Here is a 23,868-nt window from a genome sequence, read left to right as displayed (position 1 = left end):
TTGAAGAAAACGCTTTAATTTTAATGTGCAGAGCAGATGGAAGGAAGGTAATTATGATGTCACACCTGTCTCCAGTTCAGCTATTTGTACACTTTGATTTCTGTGATTCCTGTGAACAAACGAACTAACTCTGCATGAAGAGGTGAAAATTGGCTCTGGTGAACTCCTGATGGATGGTCTCCAACAGGATGTCATCGTTTTGTCCTCCACCCATCCCTCCTTCTCTCTTCCCTCCTCCGGCTGTCATTCGGGCCGACGGGGGCGGCTGGAGCTCAGGCGTGTAGGTGAAACTGTAGGAGGTGCGGTAAATCAGTCCATCCAGTCGGACGAGAGACAGAGGGACGGTGATGACGCGCCGCAGACAGCGCCAGCCGTCGCTGAAAACCGAAACATCGGGAACGACGCAGAGCAGAGATTTGGGAGACCTGAGAGGAAAAACAAGGACATGAAAGTCAGAGCTGTGGTCTGGAAAATAAATGAGAAGACAAACTTCGAAAGTTGCTGACTGCTGTAAAGATGTAAGGAGCAGGACGTCACTGGAAGCACCAAATGATCTGATCAAATATAAAACAGATAAAGTGAAGACCTTTAAAGAGTTTTTAAAGACATTAAACTTGAAATGTAACTCATCTGTATGAACTGTGTTGTAGAAAGATGCAAAAAGAAAAATAAATACAGTAAAAGGTATAAAAATGTGACAGAAAAAGAAAAGAAAGAAAAAATGCAAATGTGACATTTTTCTATACCTAATACTTCTTCAGTTTCTCCTTTCTGAGAATTTGAGTGAAGCTGTTTAAGTTAATGAGTATAAACTAAACATAAACGTGTGGCTGGTACGAGGTCTGAGCAGACAGCAGACACTGTGAATGCCCTTTTATAAAATATTTTATTTGAACCTATATTGCGCCTCTGGTTGGCCTGGCAGGGAGGGATCATGTTCCTAATTGGCTGCAGCTTCTTGCACAAACAGCACATTGTGGACGGCTGTTCTTCACACACGCTGCTGCAGAGCCTCGCGGTGAGCCGCTCTCACTGTGACCCTGACTTACGATGCCTCAGCACTTCAGGTGTGGGATCTGAGGTGGATCCTGACTTCAGAGGCCTGTTTTACTTCGGTTTGGTCACATGAGATTCTCTGAGAGCACGGCTGGATGTCAAGTTTCTGTGATGCCCGTCTGTAAATTACAGACGCCCACATAAGAGTTAGAGGGAGGATTGTTCCCTGTGAGCCAAGCTGAGTTCCTCCTACTGATGTTTGGTTATAACATAAACCTCTTTATACATCGCTCTGGTCCAGGCTTGGCTCCGACTATCAGGGCGGATGAATACGGGTAAAGAGGAGACTTTTTTACATTGATGTCATAACTTTCAAAAATGCTTCCAGTTAAAGTTGCTGAAAAAAAATGCCCATCATGTTTTCCCAGAGTCCTGAATTTTATCCTTGAAAATAATATGGTGCATTTTTCTATTTTTAACAAAAACAAATGTTTTAGAAAATCTTCAACAAACTGCGAAAAGTCCCTCTAGCTGTGAGAAGCTCCGCCCCCTGCAGGGGCCATATAAATTTAACAGGTTAAGTTTTTAGGTAAAAGGCGCCTGTGACACTATTTTCCAGCTTTATATTTCGATCCTGCTGAAGCAGCTTTCCATGATTCAAAGCTGAAAACGACTCGTGATTGCTCGCTCACTTGTACATGGTCTCTGCTTCGCCGTTGCCGAACCAGACTTTGAGATGAGGAGTGAAGTTTTCTCCGTGAATTTCCAGCATGGCGACGTGCCCTCCACCGTTCACCTGCAGGAAGAAAAAAGGAACTCTGGATCTCCTTGTTTTGACTGAGTGGTTTGCTCCATTTCTAGCTAACAGCACATTTAGGTTTTTATAAAAATATTATAAAACACATGAGAACCACACAATGTGATGGTTTGTCTTGGCACTTCACCTCTAACCCAGTGACAACAGGAAATGGGCTAACTGGTGTCGTGATACAAGCTAGACCCTGATTGAAGGTGAACTCTACGACTTCCACCCCGATGATGGTCCAACAGGACCCGTCATTCAGCACCACTTTGCTGGGATCTCTGACGCTGAACGGGGCCTGAAGGGAAGAAAAAGATGGAGGAGATGGTTAAAAGGAAGAAACATGTCAACAGGACAAACGTGAAGGTGTCAACTGGAAGAAATAAACACAGGCAGGTGGAGGACGAATCAAAAACAAAGGCTGGGAAAGAGAAGAGAACCTGGTACTCTATGATGGCGTCGTTGGTTAGACACAGATAGGCGTGAGGGTTGTCTCTGAACTGAAAGGCACACTTGTGGAGCTGAGAAACGGGCTCGTCCACGTCTAAGATGGCGTGCTGCTTGTTGACCTTTCGGATCACCTGAAGATGAAGAACTTTAGCTTAGAATCGATTTATGAATAATTAAAATATTTCCCCAATAATAACAACTTAACTGTTAGAAAAAAAAAAGGTGCTATCAGGCATGATTTGGAGGGTCACTGTTTATCTGTTCTAGCAGCTCTTTGAGGCTAATGTGAAATGCAGTTCACATTTGTTTTAGTTGGAGCCAGTTCGCCTGTTTATGTGTGTAAATAAAAATGCATTGAAATCATTTAATTATAAGTCACTGAATTTGCAAATAGGTTAAAAACTTTGGTTTATTACAAATGCTAAATACACTGAAACTCAGTGTGCTGATAGAAGAAAAAACAAAGGAAATGAGAGTTTTTAAATATAGAAAAAATTAAGTTTAAATGATGCTTTTGTTTGGATTTTGCAGGTGGAGAATTTGAATTTGCTGTCAGGACACTGCAGCTGTGGGAGGATCACAGCTCGAGGCGGTGCGTCTGATTGTGCTTATGGACAGTTTCTAGATATAAAAGGGCTTAATCATCACTTTACAAAGATTTTAACATATTTACACATCCTACTGTGGTCTTATATAACTGTATATTATTCCCAGGTATTATTGCTGAGGGTAATAAAAACATAAATCTGTCTAATACATCTACAATAACAGTTTTTTTTTAGATCTGTTGAAGAAGAAATACCACGGGCTTCTAAAAACCATCCAAATATATCATCTCACAGATGTAGTCAGAGATCAGGAGAGTAAAATAAACAGTGAGCAGCTGTCTGAGATAACACAACCAGCAGAAACTGAGCGATTCGGGTTTTAAAAGATGTACAAACATCATCCAGGTGTATCTGTGGAGGTTGGACACTGAATTAACTGTGGTGTTTTCTGGCGCCGAGTCCAAACCTCAGTATTAAGACACTTAAATGTACCCTAAACTGCACCACACACACAATCTGAAACACTTTGTTCTCGTGCTGCTGAGCGTTTTGTCTTCACCTCTCCGGTCGCTGAACGCCGACCACGACCACCACAGTCCAACGCCAGCTTTCTCTGTCTTTAAACAAACCGGCTGCAATAGGCCTCAACTACAGAAACATATAGAGGTGTAGTGTGCGGGTATACCCTCACCAATTACCAGCAGGCCAGCAGCTCAGGGTGTTATGACAGCAGTTTAGGAAGTACAGAGAAAGGGTGTGCTCAGTGAAATGTGACGGACTGCAGTGCAGACGTTTGTCTAAGAACAGCTCAAACTGTAAGGATATCTGTGGGATTAGCAGCTTATGTAACACCTGCACAGACACACATCTGGAAGTCATTCAGTATTGAGCAGCGATTATACCTTAACTGATTTTATGGTCAAATAATTAGTGCAGAGCGCACCCATTTCCCCACTAATTTCCAGCTATAGATGGTTATAAAGAGCTTCTTTTGTTGATAAGATATTGAAAAGTCAACATTGATTAATCCAACTTACTTCCAGGAATCTGGTGTCTCGCTAACAAACACTTCAGCAGTGTGTCTGCTTTGGGATTTAAAGATTCTTAGTAAACTAGCAGGATTTTCCCAAATCTCGTGGTTATTGTTTTAATATCCTGAGATGAGCTCAGAGAATTTCAGTCAAGACTTCTGAATTTACAGGGTTGTTTAATCTCAGTGGTCGATTGTTTCATGTATATCAGCCAAACTAGAAACTAGATTTAGGAACATAAACTGTGGCTAATCTGGAAAACACTCCATGTTTCCACCAGAAAAAACTATTTACTGCCCCAAATGTGGAACTAATGACACCTGTGGCTGTGGGAGGGGCTATTCCTAGAAATTTCCTAATGTTTTACAGACGCACACCTGAGATCCAGTCTGACACAATTTTCTTTTCACAGAAATAAATAAATAAAAATCATTTGATTATTTTTGTAGAAATGTGGCATGGTTAGAAAAAAGGCATTAAAAGGTATCTGGTATTTCTATCATGTTCATTACAAGATTTTTATTATGAGGTTTGTTTCCATCATCTCACTGTGTCGTCCTCTGCAGCTGTTTAACGGCACTGACTACAGCAGAGGTTTTTAAAGCTTTGGCTGAGTGCAGATAAAATTCGCTAGAATACCAGTGGACATATGGTGGACAATACAAGGTATGCACTATTCAGATACGCTCTGTGTGTGTGTGTGTGTGTGTGTGTGTGTGTGTGCGTGTGTGTGTGTGTGTGTGTGTGTTACCATGGGTGGCAGAGCTGCTCCAGACTCGGTGCACACTAGCTGGACCACACAGCCGTAACAGATGAAGCCTTCGCTCAGCACAAAGCCTCCTTGCTCAGCACACTGGTCATCTACTACAACACACACACACACACACACACACACACACACACACACACACACACACACACACACACACACACACACACACACACACACACACACACACACAACTATGCATGAATATTCATATTCCTTCCACTGCAGCACACACACACACACTGACGGTTAATTTCTGCACATTTTCAGCTTTATTACATTTTTTCCTTGCATGACTTTTCTGCTAACAGAGGGCAAACAGACCGTCGGTGTGCGTGATCGAAGAGAGGACCAAGTGCTGATGGATGAATGACTGAGGTTTGGGTTTTGGTGGTGGGAGGTCCGTGCACACAGGGCACTGTGTTAAATAAATAACCTCACAGATCTTTAAATGGACTCTTCTAGACTTTACTGAGGAAAACCGCTCGCACAGTGACTGTATTTATGCAGGATGGCTGCAGGGCGAGAAGACACGTCTGCTGACTGGAGGATACAAGTTTGACACCATCACAGACAAATCAGAGCCTGTTTTCATAGGTGCCATTTGATTTCTCACACACAGGACACCGCACGAATCCTTCCACATGCTGTGTTCCTACTTCTCTGTTTGGTTTAGGTGAGGATGCTGGAAGAATAAAGCATCCAAAAGACACCATGAGGACCACGGGTGTAGGTTCTGTTTGGGGACACCAGCAGACACATTCCCTGCCTATTTAATTTGTATACAACAATTTCTACCTTATGTGCATCGATTTATAGAAGAGAAATGGGCAACATAACCCAGTAAGAGCTCTAAGCTATTCTGTGTTGCTCAACATAATTATTCTCCACATTGTTCATTCAATGCACTCATTTTACTGAGTGTGACTACAAACAAGAAGCTCAGGCAGTATAACTGTGCTAACATCCTTCATATTACAGTTTGAGGGTAAACGGCAGTTTTATGGGATGTCTGTGTTCTACATCTATGTTTTTCAGTTAAAGTCAAACTGTTAAATCATAAACTGAAAACATTATGACCTTCCCTGGATCCAAAGCATGTGTTTGTGTGTGAATACAAAGCTTTGAATCTACTGTACTGTTTGCACACAAGCGGTGACACATGCTGACACGGACACACACACACACTTACCCATGGTGATGGTGAAGGCCGTCCAGTGTCTGGCGCTCGCTATGAAAGCTCCTCTGTCCACCGAGAGGTAACGAGTGCTGACAGTCTGAGAGCGTAAACGGTTAAACAAAGCCACCCTGGAGCAGGATGAGATACACACTGCAGACACACACACACACACACACACACACACACACACACACACACACACACACACACACACACTGTTAGTGGGATTTAAAGGATGTTTGTGTGGGACAGTCTGAAATTTAACCATTTTGAAAATAATAAATAAACACAAACAAGCTCTGGTGGCTTGGTGACAGTCATGTGATGGAAACTGATTTTAATCAAACATTTTATTTATTTTTTTTTAAATATCCTGGTGAGTAAATATATTTAGCATAAATAAATCTCTGAGCATCGTGTTTCCCGTGAGCCTTTTGTAAAATGACAGCTGGTAAAATGATAGACAATTGTCTCAGTGTGTGGGATGAAGGACAAGTGATGAGCATTTAGTGCAGGTCCACATAAAGTGAGCCCACTGGGAACCTGTGAGGCACAAACATGCACACATGTGTGTTTCCATCACACGTGTGCTCAGGCTTCACAGCAGCTCAGCACTGTGGCATCACAGCAAGAGGATTCCTGATTTGGTCCTTCAGTGAGGAGGTTGCATGTTCTCCCTGCGTCTCTGCATGTTCTGGTTTTCAGGTTAACTCCAGTGTATCAGCACAGGCTGAACTAAGTCACACGAAACCAGAGACCACTGAGACCATCTGCGTTAAACGTAGTCATTCTGTTTGTCCTTCTCTGATCTCATCTCAGGATAATAAAACAACAGCGATAATAATTTACTGAGAATCTGTGTTTAAACTCAACTCAAGTCAATCCGTGCACACCACACAGTGTCATCCCAGCGCTCCCAGGACTGAGGATGAATGCAGGGAATCCTGAATCTATGTGAGGACCTTCCATGACTCCGACCCTAACATTAACCATCAAACTTAAAGGCTTCTTCATAGTTTCCATCTTAATGTCTGCAATGATTCACATGATGCAAACGTCATCAAACAGGCCAAAACACAGAGACAGTTAAATCAACACATTTCCCCCTTTTGTTTCTGAATGAAATCATTTTGCGTGATTTTACTCAATTTCGGTTTCCTTTGATTCATTTTCAGTTTATTTAGGCTCTTTGCTTTTTGTTGTTTTTGCTCATTTGTGTTTTTCTTTTTTTACTGTGTCACCAAGGAGACCAAAATAGTAAAAATCATACTAATGTCTAATTGCTAAAGAAATGACAACAGACCTCAAAAGCAAAACAAACACAAATATCCATCTCAGATGATGTGAGACCTTTTCAAATGTTCATTTCTGCCACTTATCCTCAGTTTAAAAATAAATGGAAATCCCTGATTTGTTGGATTAAAAGTGGAATAAACCCACGATCAGCGTTCTTCATGGACTGTCTCTTCTGGGAGGGTTTGGAGATGACTTTGATCATCCGGCTCTGGAAAGAACCCACTTCCTGTCTGTTGTTCAAGAAGAGGCGCAGCAGCAAGCAGAAATGCTTCCTCTTGTCCTGATCAGAGATGAACAGCGACTTGGCGCAAGCGAACATCTGCTGACGAGACACACAGACAGCACGAGTGTGAGACTTATTACACTTCACATAATCAGACGCAGAGGAGGAAACTCTTCAGGAATGTTGTTTTTCATAAATAACTTTAATTGAAATAAACTTTTTCTGGTTATTTTTTTTCTGCTTTTCTCAGCATTTGAAGCTCGGCTGATAGGTCGTACAGTAATAAAGACAAAGCACGTCTGTTTCTCCATCAGTCAGTAAATAAGCGAAAGGCCGGCGCACGGGCAGCGTGTTTGCAGTTTTTCTGTCAGACGCGACTGTTTGTTGAGTCAACAATGGCCTGAAATAAAAGGTTTAATGCTCGTGGCTGAGTAAACACACGCAGAGCTCAAACACAACAGTTCATACATCATCATTCACTTATCTGCTCACTTTCAGACAACCGCCTGAATGAAACTTATTCTAAGGACTGTTTTTACTCTTGTCACAGTGTAATATACATGTCATGTATCATATATTGTAAAAGAAATTGTAGACTTTGCCTTTAATATGAGGTAGTTACAAAAAAAACCACAAATCAAAACAAAAGTATACGACGTGTACAGCTCGCTGTGAAAACACTGGTCGGTTGTTTAACGAGTGTAACAAACGATGTTTATGACAGCGACGTTAATAACTGTGTGTAAAACCGCAGAACTCTCAACAAAGCCGAGGTTTCATCACTGCTGCTTCTTTTCAGCCAAACCAACGTGGTGACAAAGAAACTTCAGATGTGTGCTTATGGTTGTGAAAGGACCCATCTTAAATCAGTTCGTGACTATTTTCCTTCCTAAAACTGTACAGAGTCGTTTTGGTGCCTAAAACGAACCAAACAGCCGCTGAAAACACGAAAAAGATGAAATAAAAAGAAAGAATTTCTGAAACACATCAGACAACAACAACAGCTCCCTGTGTTATGTGTTTGACCCTGACCTCCACTCTGTATCTTGTGGCAGATGAAAACTTAAAGTGTTGTGTTTCTGATTTCTGCTTGTGCTGGTCACTAATCATGTCTGGCAGTTTTTTGTGCACTTCACCTGTTTGGTGAGGCACTCTGGATATTTGGGGCTAAACGTCACATATTCCTGTGTGTGGATTATAGAAATGAGAACTAGAAGTGCAGAATGCAGGAAGCAGATTTCATTTAAAAAGTAAATGGCCTGTATTTGTAAAGCGCTTTACTCGTCCCTAAGGACATCCAGTCACCCACCCATTCACACACACATTCACACACTGGTGATGGCAGCTACATTGTAGCCACAGCCACCCTGGGGCGCACTGACAGAGGCGAGGCTGCCGGACACTGGCGCCACCGGGCCCTCTGACCACCAGTAGGCAACGGGTGAAGTGTCTTGCCCAAGGACACAACGACCGAGACTGTCGGAGCCGGGGCTCGAACCGGCAACCTTCCGATTACAAGATGAACTGACAACTCTTGAGTCGCAGTTTTAGTGCTGATATTCAGCTCGATCCAAACTTAAAGAAACTCAGAATGTCGTTTGGCTTTCTGAGCGTTACAGATGATCACAGTGTTGCTCTGTGATGCTCCAACACTCTTATTCCACTGAGGGGCAACCAAAGACACTCAGTGTACTTCTATTAAAAAAGGATTTTACATTAACTTGATGTGTGGAGCTGTCAGGTATATTCAGATTTTTTTACACTCTATTATCACGTTTTAGAGCCGTCACGTTACCAAACTTCACTTCCCAAAATCAAAATTTTTGTTAGATTTCACAATGATGATCATTTGAGACATGTAAGACTGGAATGGTAACGGCAACAATTTTGGTCTAATTAGTCTGTAACTTTGCATAATTAATTAAACTTTTGCATATGGGTATTACTGACTTTGTATTAATATTTCAGTTTAATCATCAGCATCATTATAGCATCTCTGATCAGTTATGTCTGAAAATAATAAATTAATACATTCTGCAAATCTTCAGAAAACTGTTCGGGACAAAGACGTGGATGGATGCAGATGGCTCGCTGGTGCCACCTCAGCCCCCATCAGTGAACACCTGGAGATGAATTGAGAGGATAACTAACGGGACAAGGGGGAGCGTAAGTCTCCGAAAATTAGTGTCTGTGTCACAAAAGGAATTTTCTGACCGGGAACGACTGTCGACATAAACAGAGGTTTGCTCACGGCCACCAGAGAGCTCTCACCCTGGAGTTTGGCTGTTCATCGAACACCAGTTTGAATGCGTCTGCCTGTGACTGGCTGGAGCTGTCCAGGCACATGTAACCACACACTCGATACACAGAGTCGCCATAACCGGCCGCTGGATGGAAAAGACAATGAGAAGGAAAAACAGCAGTGAGTGGAAGAATGTAAGACATAAAATTCACTCAAATTTTAATGTAAAGCTGACTATAATCATCTTTATGTACCTTTTAAATGGTCCTGCGTGACTTTCCATCCATGGCCAGTGATGTAAACACAAGGAGGAGGGCAGAAGAACCTGGAGGTGATGCAGAAACAGTCACTGAAACAGCAGATTTTATCCAACTAAACCAGTTCACGTGCTCATGATTTCACTAATCTCTACATTAAGATTTTCTTCTTCTGTTCATTCATCTGTTAAAATCAGGTGAGTCTCGTGTGTATTACAGGTATTACAAAACGTTTCTCTGCCTTAAACATCACGGGCAACAAACTCAGTCTCACTAATGGGAAATACTGTGAAATGTAAATCACATGATTGGACAAAATAAAGCTTTCTTTGATTTATTCAAATGCATGTCCTGCTCAACATAAAGCAAGTTTAATTATAAGAAACTTGTTTGTTCACAACTCTAACTGTCGTGCATAATAATGGTTAAAGAAGGTGAACGTGCAGCCAGTTCACATCAGCCTTATTCAGCTGCATGAATATGACAGCTCAGGGCAGTTACAGGACACACAGAAGAACAAATTACATCATGAATAATAATCTTCAAAAGAATATTGCAGGACAGAATATGACATTAGAAAATCAAATAACAAAGGAGTTTTGATCATGCAAATCATCCTTAACACACAGCCTGGCTCTCATGAAACTGGCTGCACATAAAAAACTGCAAATAAACTTTGCAGTTTCTCAAAAACTCAAAAGTATATTCACCTTCCTCTACTTCAAGTCTTTAATCTCATCTTTAATTTTAGTTTTGTGTGCCAGTTGCTAGCTGTAGCTAGAGGTGAAATGACTGGTTTGTTATTAAGTTTCCACCAAATGTCAAATATGTTGCAGATTTCTTATTAATTTCCTGCTTTCTGTGACTTCATGTGTAAGCAAACAGGATTTCTTTGGGGTTTGGGTCCAAAAGAAATCATCTGTTGTTCTCGAGGAAATCATTTTATCACTGTTTTATGACACTTTGTGGATCTGTGTAGATATTAAAGTAACTGCCAAATAAACTTGGAAATCTGAGCCTGTCCCTCAGATCAGTCAGACGAATCTGTTTGTTAGAAAAAGATTTCTGTGTTGGGTTTAATAAAATGTGTTAATGCTGCAAGTTTATTTGTGTAATGTCTTGATGCATGCTCAATCATCATCATCATTGATCAATGAGATTAATGCACGCAGATTAATGATCATAAACTGACCTCACAGCCCATTGTTTATTCATGTGCCTAGTTTCAGTCATTGTGCAAATAAACTGTTTATAAAGTTGGGGAAACCTGCAGTCAGCTGAGACTGAAGAAGTCACCTGGATGAGTGACGAAACGTTTCTCCCACTGAAAACGTTACGTCCAGATGAACAGAATCAACTGTTTTTGGATTATTTGTGTAATCTATTTTATTTCTATAAAATCATCACCACACCTTTTCTCATTGCCGTAGGACTTCTGAGCGACCTTGGCATGCAGGATGGTGACACTCTGGTCTGCGTGGGCTTCTCGTCCTAGATCTGCTGATGCTCCCAGTAACTGACAGCCTTGAAACCCTGAGTTCAGTCTCCTGATTGGACGACAAGGATGTTTGTCACAAAGAAACGCAAAAAACAACACATAGTGTGTTTGTGAGGAAAAGCCAAGATTCTGATGGTGCTCAACAGAAAAACTATGCATAAAAGTGTTGATGGAGGTGCAAATGTTTGTAGCAAATTTTATGACATAAAATAACTCAGCAGTTGTTAGTTTATCTACAAGTGTGAACATCACTGTAGCACTTCAGGAAAAATCAGGGGTCACAAATATTCATAATACAGGAATGACCAGTGCTCCAAAACATCTTCCATCACCATCATCGTCTGACTTTAAATCAGGCCCGTTTCTAAACTCTGTGTGATGTCTGCAGCATCTCAGCCCAGTTTGGTGTTTTTCACAGAAACTAAATGTGTGCAACGAGACTCCGTTTCAGGCAGACAGCTCACTGCCATCATAAACGAACACATGGACATGGTTAAAGTGGTGAAAACCTGCTCGTTCCCTTAAAAAAACAAAGCTGAGTGACACATGAATGAAGCAGACTAGAGTTTTACCACCATGTTATCAAGAAACGAATCCCACTGTAGTTTGAATTACACTTTTTTTCATGTTCCCACAAAGTAGCTCAGACTAAGCACACAATTATCATCAGCAGACACTCCATCCATCTTTAGAAGAGACTCAACAGCAGCAGATATAAATACAGGCAAGCCAAAGATGGGATAACAGTGTTGTTAGAGACTCATTAAAACATGGAACAGTTCTTTTTATAGCTGGAAAACATTCGCCTGTTTCTACCAGCACAGAGAGAAAAGACAGGAGACGCAGTAATGTCACATTTTCACAAATTTAAGTTTCAGATACAGACTCGGGACCAAATGAAAGCAAAATAATCCTGTCTGATCAGAACTAGTTAACTTACAGGTTACTTGTACAAAAATAACATGTTAATACACATATGCTGATGCATATACATGCAGTTTATTATTCAATTCATGCTACTTTATATGCAGTTTAGATTTACAGTTTAGATCTATGGTTGCTTTTCTTTGTTGATCACTTGACTTCTGTATTCATGCTTATTTCATTTCTTCTTCTGGCCTCTGGTTTTTTCTTGTTTCATTTTGTTCCACAGAGCATCTTTGCTCATGTTTGGATCCATATTTTTCATTTTTTAGTAGATTTACATGTTCACAGTTAAAACAGTCAAAAGGATAAAACTTTTAGAACAGGGTGGACTCCTTGTACATACCCTGACCTCACTATTCAAAACTTGGGCCATGTTTAATATGAACATACGCCAACGGAGATATATGGATGTGTATGCATGTTTGGTTTTTCTTGCAAATAAAGAGAAACATTATTCAAATATAGGCAGAACTTAAAAGCTATTGTTTAATCACATTATTTGTTTCATGTATTGTTCATTTTCTCCTCTGATTGACATTTAATTTAAAGAAAAAACCCTCAAAGTCTTATTTCCGGTCATTAAATTTTAGATATTTCATGTTTTGACAGCAGGTAAGTGAACAGCAGGTAAGTGAACAGCAGGTAAGTGAACAGCGGGTGAGCCACTGCCAGAACAAAACTAGACTAAGTGGACAAAAGATTCCTGAAGCACAAAAACAGACTTGGGTTTTCTGAATGGACATTTAGTATTTGATATTATGTTTCCACTTGCTGGGTCTTTTGTAATTACAAGACAACAAAGCAGTGCTTTAATCAAATAAAGGCTTTACACTTAGATTTTAATGCTTTTATTAGTCCCACAATTTCCCCTTGTGGGACTAATAAAGGTATCTTATCTTATCTTTTTCTATTCATTTAATCCTGAGTTTGAGCAGGTTATTTACAACCTTTTTACTTTGTAAAGTGTTCATTACTTCTGTTAACGCGGCCTCCTTCTGTGTGATTAGATTTTAAATGCTGAGCTGAACAGCAGGCAAAAGGCTGAAAGAACAAGCTGACTGACCCCGTGTTGCTCTGCTAACAATAGCGCCTGTCACATTAGCTGTGTTTTCTCCCCGCTGTAGCGATGTAATGAGGAGCCAGACACAGAGTTACGACCCCGGGGCCTGGAGTCTGGAATGCTACTCCTAATGAAGACTGTCGACACGAGAGGAGGAGAGGAGGAGAGGAGAGGAGGAAGGCAAGGGAATAAGGAAGGACTCAAAAGACAGCTGAATTATGTAAGTGGTTAAAAATCAACCTGCTGCGGTTTCCTGTGGCAGCCACCAAGTTCTCACACAAATTTAAGGTAAGAGCAAATACTTTCCATTCACAACTATTATCTGGATATTAAGATATTAAAAAAGTAGAGAAACAGAGTGACTAAAGTCCCAAACAGAGATGGCACAGTGGATGTTTGAGCTTCACATGCAGACTTTTGACTCTTCAGTACAGAAACATGACTTCAAGCTTTAAGTAGAAAGAAATTCATGTTTTAACAACTCATAAGAAATATTTCCAATCCTATTATGGCAAACAACAAACTTTAACTCAGTTCTATTACAATAACTCTAAAATCACAAAAAATGGAAAAAAAAAAGTATCACTTCTCTTTCTTATGGTTTATATTATTTTTGAAGCCCTTAAACTGTTACTGAGCACAGAAAGCATTTAGCAAATATATTATTTGTGCACTTAGAAAAGTCACCAAGGATACAAGTCCTTCTATAATCTCGACCCTGATGATGACACATGTATTCAGACCAGCTGGTCTCCATAAGGGCGAGCGCCTGCTTGGCCAGCTGTACTGAACATCAGATCCTACTAACGCCTCTCTCCACGGGTCAGGGTTCAGACTTGAATGGCTGTGTGTGTCTTCACCAGTTTGTAGTTTAAATTAGACCTTCACATTTTCACAGGTCAAAGGGCAGGCGTCAGGAGCGCAGGGCTCCTGGTATTTCACACCAGGAACACAGAATGAACTGAAGAAGGACGGGGGGAGGGGTGGACAGAAATACACTTGCATCTACATCTTCTGCTCCAGATGTTGTTCTAGCACACAAGTATTTGAAAGTTTAAAATCACTACAATTACTGGGTTTGTTAGTATGATGAACTCAACAGGTGTCTGGGCCCTAAAATCCACAAGTGGAAGAAAAGTTTTTTAAATTAGAAGTTTTACAACCTTCAGAGAATTTAGATCCAAGCTGGTGAGGAGCAGGAGGTTGATTAAGAATAAAGTGTATTTCTCGACTGGTTGTGAGTGGCTGCTGGAGTTTCGAGCTTGCAGCTATTGTTTGGTGAAACTGGTCACATAGAAAGGACTGCACCTAAACCCTCTATGTGATTGCTGGGTTCGAGCAGATTGCCCAGGTCAGTTGTAGTTTGCATGGAAGTGTCGACTTGTCTGCAAAAACTCAATATTTACACTGTGGGCTGCAGTAAAACCTAAAAAAGTGGGACGCAAACTGAAAATAGAAAACATTTACCTTTAAAATACAAGCTGAACCTTACTGACATGTTTACTTTGAAGGCAAACAGTGTTTGCAGACAAGTTGGGGTCTTCCATGCAAACCACCGGGAGGTTTTTGGTACATCATGTGAAACCTCTTTGTGACCAGTTTTATTCTAGAAACTGCCAGCAACCTCCTACAACCGTATACCAACTGGTTGCAGAATGCATGGTTTCCTAGCAACTGGTGATTACCAGGTTGGTCTCTGATCGATCTCTAGGTCTGCATGGGGCTTGCCAGAAACCTTCAGTAACCACCTGCAACTGTTTGGGATAATACTCATTTTCCCCTTATGACCAGTGGCTGCCAGATGGTCGCCTGTGTGACTGGGGCCTTTCTGAACTACTGGGAATTGTTGGTTGCTGTAGTTTGGACACCAGTGTGTGATTTGTGGGCTGACTGGTCCAGGATACGATTATGGGATAAGATGTTGCTTCAACCAAAACAGAAGTGGAGCTCCAAGCCATAGACAGTATATAAAAGATGGCTGTAGCTTTTAAGTCTGAAGCGTGACAGTGACGTGGAAATACCCTATAAAGCAGCTTTCTTTCTGATGACCAGCAGGGGGCGACCATTCTGTTTGCAAAATAAAGTCCAGCTGTATAAGGGTTTATGTAGAAATGCTTCCTGCAACTCCCAAATAAAAAATGAGAATGAAGCATGCTTCAGGAAAGACCTCAGCACATCTGGGTTCACAAAACCAAGAAAGCAACAGCTTAAATGCACAGCTTTAAAACTGGACCTCAGTAACTAAGCTGCCATGCCAAGTTGGATACATCCATCTTTTATATACAGTCTATGCTCCAGTCTTTTTCAAAATACATTTAAGTTTTCAGAGCTAAATGCCAGAAAGACAGTAACACCCAATCAGATTATATGTTCAGGTCACATGACTTATTCATAAAAACAAATATCCTATCATGTGCAGGATTTTAACATAAATATCATAATTCAAACTGTTTTGGTTCGTCTGACATGAACAGTTCCTGCCACATGGGACTCGTTTTCTTTGGCCTCAAAACTGTTAATGTAATCACATTACTTTAGTAATGACATTAGAGTGAGAAAGCTGAACATTAGAGAGTCACTGATCAGTCACAAATTATCTGTAAAACACTTGATGAACTTTAGGAAGCAGAAACATTTGTGCGCTCGTGCGCCGTAGCAGGTCTCACCTCTCCAAACTTCTCCGCGCGCTCAACATTGTTCGGATTTCAAAGGCCGGGGGGCGGGGTCTCTACCTCCCCAAATACTTCTTGGCACTTTTATACCTCCTCACCATCACTGCACCACTTCATTCCAACAGTGAGTAAAACCGAGGGAAGGTCAGCGCGGCAGAAACACGAAGCTGACCTGAAACTTTTTCACGTCCACGCGCTCATTCCTCACCTCCTCTCCGAGACTTTGGGATAAACTCCAGCAAACCGTGACCTCACCTTTCCCGACCGGGACACCCTGCGTGCGTGTGTTTCGGGACTTTTGTCGCAGAGGTCTGAGCACCCGGCTGGTTCTCCGTCTTACCTGTCCCATCCACCCGTCCGTGCTGCATCGTGTCCGGACGGCAGCGTCCCCAGGTGAGTCAGCGGGCTGATTGGGTCCGGGGACAGGGGAGGGGGGTATAACAGAGCGGTGTCTGCCTCGGGGAAGCCAGGTCGGTGCAGCAGTGTTTCTGAGAGGAAACGAAGTGTTAGATTGATTTCGCAGTGATACTGTTTAAAGCAGAGATTAACACGATGAGTCAGATCACAGTGTCGCATCATTTAAACTTCATTTAACCGAGTGAAATAGGAGATGTGTGCAGGACAACGCGGTGCTTTGCAGCCTGCTTCAAGAGCAAAGGTATGCCCAAAGCAGAAATCATCGAGTTCATCGTGTAATATGGTCACATGTGATATGTGTGCATGAAAGTTTTAACTGAATTGTCTTAATTTAATATCTGATTAATAATTTTAACCAGTTTTCAAGTAATCCAGTCAAACAGACTGGACTTTAAAATGCAACAATTCGCTGTTTTTCTTGATTAAAGTAAAAATCTTTAAATTTTAAACTAAAAAAATGGGCTCAGCTTCTGGGAGGAAAATAAAACTCAAAACTGAGTTATTCTGTGGCATTCAGAGAAAACAGTTAAGTTATTATCACTGAAATGATCTGTGGATAAATTGTTAATGAAAATAATTGTTAGTCAAATGCCAACACAAGCAGTTTGTGACTGAGATTTTCCAAAGAGGCCTTCAAAATTTAAGGAGCTTGGAAAAGCCTCTGAAAGTTGGATGTTGGATAAGGTCCAGTTTGGACATTATTATCAGTATTGATCATGATAATAATGCACTAATAAAGACAAGTTCTCACTGATGTTATTATGATTTTTGTACAGTTTTAGCTGCAGTAAGTGTTTACATTGAAGTGAAACAAATGATGAGTCAGTGAAATGAAGTGGAAAGATAATTAAAGGTCACTAAAAGCATAACATTTGAAAATAGATGTGAGTGTAAGACAGAGGGAAAGAGGCTTTGGGTTCACACTGGTTGCCTGGAGGTGATGCTTCAGGCAGTCAAAGCCACCATTCAGGGAGAGTCTACTCGAGCACACAGACGGGTCAGGGCTCACGTGGTTAAGTCAACACAGTCAGTCAGAGAGAAGCTTAATCATACAGCCATACAGGCAGGTGGACAGACTGGAGGTGACAGAGTCATGATACAGGCGCATGATCAGCAATGCCGTGTCTCTGGGAAACTTTACACGGGTCAGCGGTGCAGGTGTGACTAAAGAGGGGCTCCTGGGCTATCAATGCAGCCATGGGTACAAATTACTGGGTACAAGGGGTCCACACCTCCTTTTTCTAGGGGAAAAAAGTGTGTGTCATTATGAATAATAATGCAGTGCTCAGTCTGGAACTCATTCAGCCAATAATTGCATGAATAGCTGCAGTTTTTCTTTTGCCTTTTGCATTTTTGAGAACTACTCAAGTGAATCAAAACAGAAATGCAATGAACTACAAATATATCCAGATATGTTTGTGAAAGAGTGGTAAAACGTTGTTAGTTAAACAGCTGTCGATGACTTTATTTGTTGTCTCACATGCTGACGAGATGAAAAAATGAATTTCTCTTTTGCACTAAATGCATAAAACCAAACATTGGTGAGTTTTTGTTTGTCCAAAGGTTTACGACACAGACTCAACCTAGACCTAAGTTTGTTTGTGTTTTAAATAAAAGGAGAGCTGGGACTGAGAAGCTGTTCTGCACAGCCACATTCAGACTTTCAGTCCTTTTGTATAACGGTATTATTCCCTGCATGCGATGCATTTAGAGGACACATACCCTGACAGGCTCTGTACTCCTAATAATCCTGCTGATGATAATCTACCCACCTGAGCCGCAGTCAGGTCTTCATATAACCGGGCTCAGGTCCGTTTATGTTCGCGGGCAGATGATAATAAAAGGCGGTGGAGGAAGTCGGGGTGTAATTCAAAGACAGGCAGGTAGTGAAACTGCTCGCAGTAGCAGACTTACATCTGGTTCTAATCTAAATCTAACAACAAGAAGTGCTGTGTGTTCATCTCAATATGGTCTCCAGCTGCCACTCAAACCCCAAACCGCCTACAGAACAACCGCAGCCTCTCCGCCCGTCTCCCTGTATACATCCAAACTGCTCTCTCTGATCTCCAGCTTTTCTACATCCTTTCTTTCCCCTCACGCTCACTCTGGCTCTCTTTATGTTACACAAACATATGACCTCCATCTCTGTCCAGCTTTCTAATCTCTGAAGCTCAGAGCTGATGTGTTTTCCTCTCAGTGTGAGTCCAGCCTGTCAGTCAAACTGTGCGTCACAACTTCTGTCCTTTCTGTTTTTCCACATCTTGCTCTTTCACCTGCTGTTTTAATCTCAGTGCTTCCTCTTAACATTGCATATGTTCAGTCATATTCACACTGACAGGACATAAAGTCAGTAGAAAACACTGCCATCCATTGATCTGTCTAAAAAGCAGACCTTTAATGAAAGTCTGTGTAGCAGGAATGTTTTTTACACCCTTTATTTGTTTACTGATTCGCCTCCTCAGATTTATCAAGTTTGTTTTTGTTCCCGTTCTATAAAATATTGCAGTTTTTTCCAAGCTGCTGGTGTGTGTTATATACCAAATGTCTTTGGCAGCTTTACACAACGCCGATAGAGAGACGAGGCTGTTTTTTGATGTGTAGCATTACTGTTGTGAAAGGAAGCAGTTTAGCCCACAGAACAATGATAACCACAGTTTATTAACACAACTGTGGACATTTAAGTTTTATCGTACTGAATGATGCATGCCTAATTCCATATCTGTGCACAGGCCACAGCCTTGAGGCTTCCCTCATTTCTTTATTTTTTGTTTCCAAAGGAGATTATCTTGTTTTTTTCAAGTTATCTGCAGCAAAACAATGTTTTTGTTTGTTAAGCCACTTATCTCTAAATGTTTTTATCTATTTTTTATTTATAAAAGAAAACATAAAAATGTGTTTTTGTATTAACAAGGTGATTACCAAAAAAATATTAGCCAGCAACTTGATATATCTCATCATAGTGTGCAGTGTATGCCTAAAACAAAAACCTGTCTGCTTCAGATGAACAGTGTCTGAAGTCATGTCCTTAAGAAACAGGAAGAGAATCCAGCAAAGACCCAACAGAGAACCTGAGAAAAGCATCTGGATCTTTATTTGATCCATCTGCTATTCAAGCTTCAGCAGAAATGTTATCAGTGGAAAGGCTGCTGAAGCCAATCTGAAGGAAGTGTGCCAGATTATATCAGAACATCTCTTCATAAATCGCTGCACCTACTTCCAATGTTAATGAAATCGAGGTGACTCGAGGTTGTTGCACAGTGCTTTATAATCTGAGGTGTGTATTTGTGACAAGTCGGGAAACAATCTTACAAGTGACCCAATCAGATCTGGAGCCAGTATTTCACCATCATGATGTTTGACCCCAAATCCAGCTGTTTAAATAAGAAATATTTGTGCCTCCAGAAGATTCATTGTTCTCAATTGACAGATAAGGTAAAAATGACATTTTAATAATGTCTGCTCATAAACTGAAAGTAAAATTCAAATCAGTGCAAATTATTCTTCAGAGGAATAACTATCAGATACAGGGATCTATCAGGGCAGCTCAATTTTCTTTCTTTGAAAGTGTTTTCTGGCAGTTGAGCTTGACGTGTCAGGTACTTGTGGCATTTTTCAACAAGCAGGGTTACTGTTGAACTGCTACTCGTTCATAGAGGTTTGATGGAGCTTGAGTTTTAGAGTTAGTACAGTTTAGTAACAAGCAAAAAGAAACAGAGAATGAAAGGAGACACACAGCTTCCCTTAATAGTCACATTAACAAGAACCGATTCACTTTCACTGTGAGCGCTAACACTTCAAACCTGTAAATTAAGTCTTTCTTTGCTTGTTTCATTTGACTTTTGATAAACTGAGACTCAGAAACTTTCTAAACGGATGTCTGAAAGGTAAGATTATCTGTCACCATTTTAACCTCAGGGTCATGACCCCAGGGGGGCGGTGCGGCATCATTATCAGAGGCTGACGTGGACGATGGTAAATAAGATGTTTTCACATGTCAGGCATTCGTTTATGACAGCTCCACTCAGTTCATGTCACCATTGACTGGTCTTTCGAAACTTCACTTATCAAATTGAACCCTAGTTTCCAGATGTTTTTTTTTCTCTTTTCACAACATATAATGATATTTTTTTACTTTCTTTTTTTTCGCACTTAAAAAATTCAAATTGCGGTCTGATGACCATAATAATGTCAGAACAGTTTTATGTGAGAATTCAGGTTTCTGTCATGAGATGCTTTATGTCACAGAACTGACAAAAGGCCGTGTACTGTTCGTCACAGGCACTGCTGAGCATAGAAATCATAATTTGGCCAATTGATTTTTTTGGTTTCTTTACTAATTTTAGTGGAAATGGATGTTAAAAGGTAATGTGATTAGTTCAGTTCGGTCTTGGTTTCAGGACCACATCAAATTTACAGATGAATTGACATAAAAATCTTCAGAGGTTTGGCCCAGTGTAGACATTCAGATCAGGAACCACGATTCTCTGTAAGGATTCTTTACCATAAAGATAGTATAAAAAGAGTTATTCTGTCCAAATACCTATCATAATCAAATAAGTAAAATTGGGAGACATCATCTTGATGTCCTCAAGAAATAATTTCAGCTAACTAGTCTGGATCATTTCTATATCCAGGGAAATAACTCTGAGTCACAGCCTCTGAGGCTAAAAATGATTTATCTCGTGTAACTGGAAATATCCAAGAAGTCTGTGCTTTAGTTTGGGTGAGTAAAATCCTAACCTAGTCTAGAATGCTGCTGAGCACAAATTAAGAGTTGTTATTCTGATTGTTGTGCATTTTATTCATGCAGCTTGCTAACTAGCCTTGCTGGCTTTACCTAGTAGGTTAGTACTTGACCTTCTTGTTTAAATAACAGTGAGAATGTCGGGCTCCCAACATTAAACAGGACTACAACCAACATGCAAACATTAAGGCTTCAAAGTGGAACTCAAAAAACAATGGGTGAAGTGACGGTGGCTTCATCTTTCATATACAGTCTATGCTCGAGTCACACTCGGTGTGGAGGACATGTTCAGCTCAGGTCGAGGTATGTACCCTCTTTATTCTATCACTGTTCAGTTACAGTAGCTAATGTCACGATACGTAGAACACAACTGCATTTCGTTTGTTACATTTTCCTAATATTTCACACTCAACAGAACCACACAAGTATTCACGCTGTATTCAGGTTTGGCCAGCAGAGGGAGCTGCAGCCACCATAGCACCACCGCAAAAGTGCTTTCCAATAAGTTAGTTTTATTTATTTATAGGATTACAAAATAATACTACTAACCTTTCCTGCCATCTTCCCCGACATCCAGTTCATCCATGATGGGCGTGGCCTCTGCTGAATTTAGGATGGGGTGTTCCTCAGGTCCATGGTCACTCTGCTTTTTTAGAAAAAGTTCAGGTTTAACAGAGAAATGTAAGTGACATAGACCAACAAATGCACACCTAGCAGATAGTCTTAAGGGGGAATAGAACAATGACTTCACTGTCCAGTACTGAGTCCAAGAGCTGTGTAATTCTTTTCAGGCAGCTGTCGACTAAACATTAGGTTGGCTTTGTGTTGCAGTTTGATGGTCCACTGAAATCAGATGTTTTTCTGCTGCTGGGTTCACTATCTGTGTAAAAGCTTCAGAAATGCTGACGGGCGACAACATACGTGGCTTTGAAGAACTTACAGGGTGAAAAACAAACCATGAGAACTTCAGCATCGGCTAAAAAACAGCACGTAATAACATCACGTTATGGTCTTACTGTTAGCTGACCTGAAGTCAAACTGTTGTCCTGCAGCTTTCTGGTTTAGATGCTCCTGTTGTTGTTTGTATTCTGGCCTAAAGTTAGAAAAAAATCTGTTCTATACATCAGTTTCTGCCCATCACGACTGCAGCGTAGTTAAAATGTCCAGCAATCAGTCCAATGATCAGTCAGACCAGAGCAGAGCTTCTACTACACCTTACAGTCACGCTTCAGTAAGAGGGGCTCTGGTGTATCTGCGCGTGTTCATGTTTGCACTTCATCCCGGACCTGTTATCAGGCCATGCTGTGTGTGTGTGTGTGTGTGTGTGTGTGTGTGTGTGTGTGTGTGTGTGTGTGTGTGTGTGTGTGTGGATAAGGAGATAATCACCTGTTACCAAACTGCAGATTTCTCATACACACCTTCCTCTTCAGCAAACACTGCAGGTACTTGCAGGCTGATTTTTTTTCTACATTTATCTAACATCAGGTTTTCATTAATTCATTCAGTTAGCCAAAAATGCAAATAGCTTCATTCTTCGCTCTTTTTTTATACTTTAACATGTGGGGAAGAAGGTTTTTAGTCATAAAAAAACACCAAACATTAAAAACAGTCCCATAAAAAAGGTAAACCCCCTCAGAAGCTCTTTTTAGAAACAAAGGCACAATAATGAGCAATTTTCAAGGTAACATTGCTTCAGTTTATTTGAGGAACATGCAAGTTAGTCATTGAGAAGGGCTGTTATTTACAATCTGTAAATCAGTCCTGCTGGCAGTACAAGATACTGTGTTACCTTCATAACACGAGGAAAACACCCTCTGCTAATGAGTGAGCATTTAGCAGCAGATTTCTAAGGAAACTGAGAACAGAAGAAATCCAGAAAACTTTTCATTTTTCAAGCCTTTAGCTTTATGATTCTCCTCTCTCCAGCACATACCTCCACCTCTCCAGGCTCTCCTCCACCTGCTCCCTACTCTCACTACAAATCACCGTGTCATCTGCAAACATCATCATCCACAGAGCATCCTGCCTGACCTCATCTGTCAGGCCGTCCATCACCACTGCAAATAAAAAGGAGCTCAGAGCAGCTCCCTGACATAATCCTACCCCCACCGTGAAACGTCAGCCTTTAGAGAGCGAGTCTTTCATGCAAAGCTTACCATGTACTGACTTCATATTCTCACACAGATTTTAGTGCTATTGATCTTTAAATAAAAATTCCAACTTATTTCCAATTTGTTGACCTACCTTGATTATAACAGGATGAACAAGCAAATCTGTGTTTTGGGTTTGTACCCTCAGAGTTGTAGAAATTCATGTTTACATGTAAATACCTTCATGTGTGAGCCTGACGTTTCGTGCAGTGTCTCTGTGTTTCACAATCAGCAATAACATCTGCAAAGAACATTAAAGCCTGACAAAAACAAACAACAGGAGTCAACAAGATGCCTGTGCTTTCCATCTGTCAGCAGTCACCGGACCAAAAACACATGCTACAGATTTACTGCCAGCTCTGACCAATGCTGAAACTGCTAGCTTTGTAAAAATCCTGTGAAAGGGCTTTGTGTTGGTTGGTGATGTGAGATGCCAGATGAACAGTTCAAAGTCACCTTTGTCAACCTCTTTTGAGCAGCGAGGGACAGATGGAGAAGAATGGATCCAAAACAAGCTGAAACATATTCAATGTTTTGACTGAAATGTGCTGGGATCCTGCTCATTCTTTCTTGGCTCTGTGTGCGCACGGACATGGCCACAAGTCA

General features: G+C 40.9%; 2 protein-coding genes across 4 annotated transcripts in view; one reads left to right on the top strand and one right to left on the bottom strand.

Moving 5' to 3' along the window:
* Positions 1-22,332, bottom strand: rbpjl (recombination signal binding protein for immunoglobulin kappa J region-like). The gene is made up of 13 exons (XM_085457759.1): positions 22,140-22,332; positions 21,662-21,755; positions 16,292-16,439; positions 11,207-11,341; positions 9,792-9,862; positions 9,567-9,682; positions 7,217-7,391; positions 5,789-5,926; positions 4,579-4,691; positions 2,239-2,379; positions 1,941-2,096; positions 1,689-1,792; positions 1-425 (listed from the first exon to the last, which is right to left on the bottom strand). Exons 2-13 carry the CDS (start codon positions 21,696-21,698, stop codon positions 125-127), a joined length of 1,635 nt encoding a protein of 544 aa, XP_085313885.1. The 5' UTR covers positions 21,699-21,755; positions 22,140-22,332; the 3' UTR covers positions 1-124.
* matn4 (matrilin 4) overlaps positions 16,082-23,868 on the top strand; it is a 30,270-nt gene continuing 22,483 nt past the window's right edge. For all 3 annotated transcript variants that reach the window (XM_085457758.1, XM_085457757.1, XM_085457756.1), the window contains exon 1: positions 16,082-16,344. The gene's annotated coding sequence lies outside the window, so the exon portion shown is untranslated. The remainder of the gene's footprint in view (positions 16,345-23,868) is intronic.

The sequence above is a fragment of the Copadichromis virginalis genome, linkage group LG5 (genome assembly GCF_057382275.1).
Source record: "Copadichromis virginalis isolate Kocher_CV1m ecotype Utaka linkage group LG5, C_Virginalis_male_GT1.1, whole genome shotgun sequence".
Lineage (NCBI taxonomy): Eukaryota > Metazoa > Chordata > Actinopteri > Cichliformes > Cichlidae > Copadichromis > Copadichromis virginalis.
The sequence above is the reverse complement of the archived record's forward strand: the minus strand, read 5'-3'. Positions and strand labels throughout refer to the sequence as shown.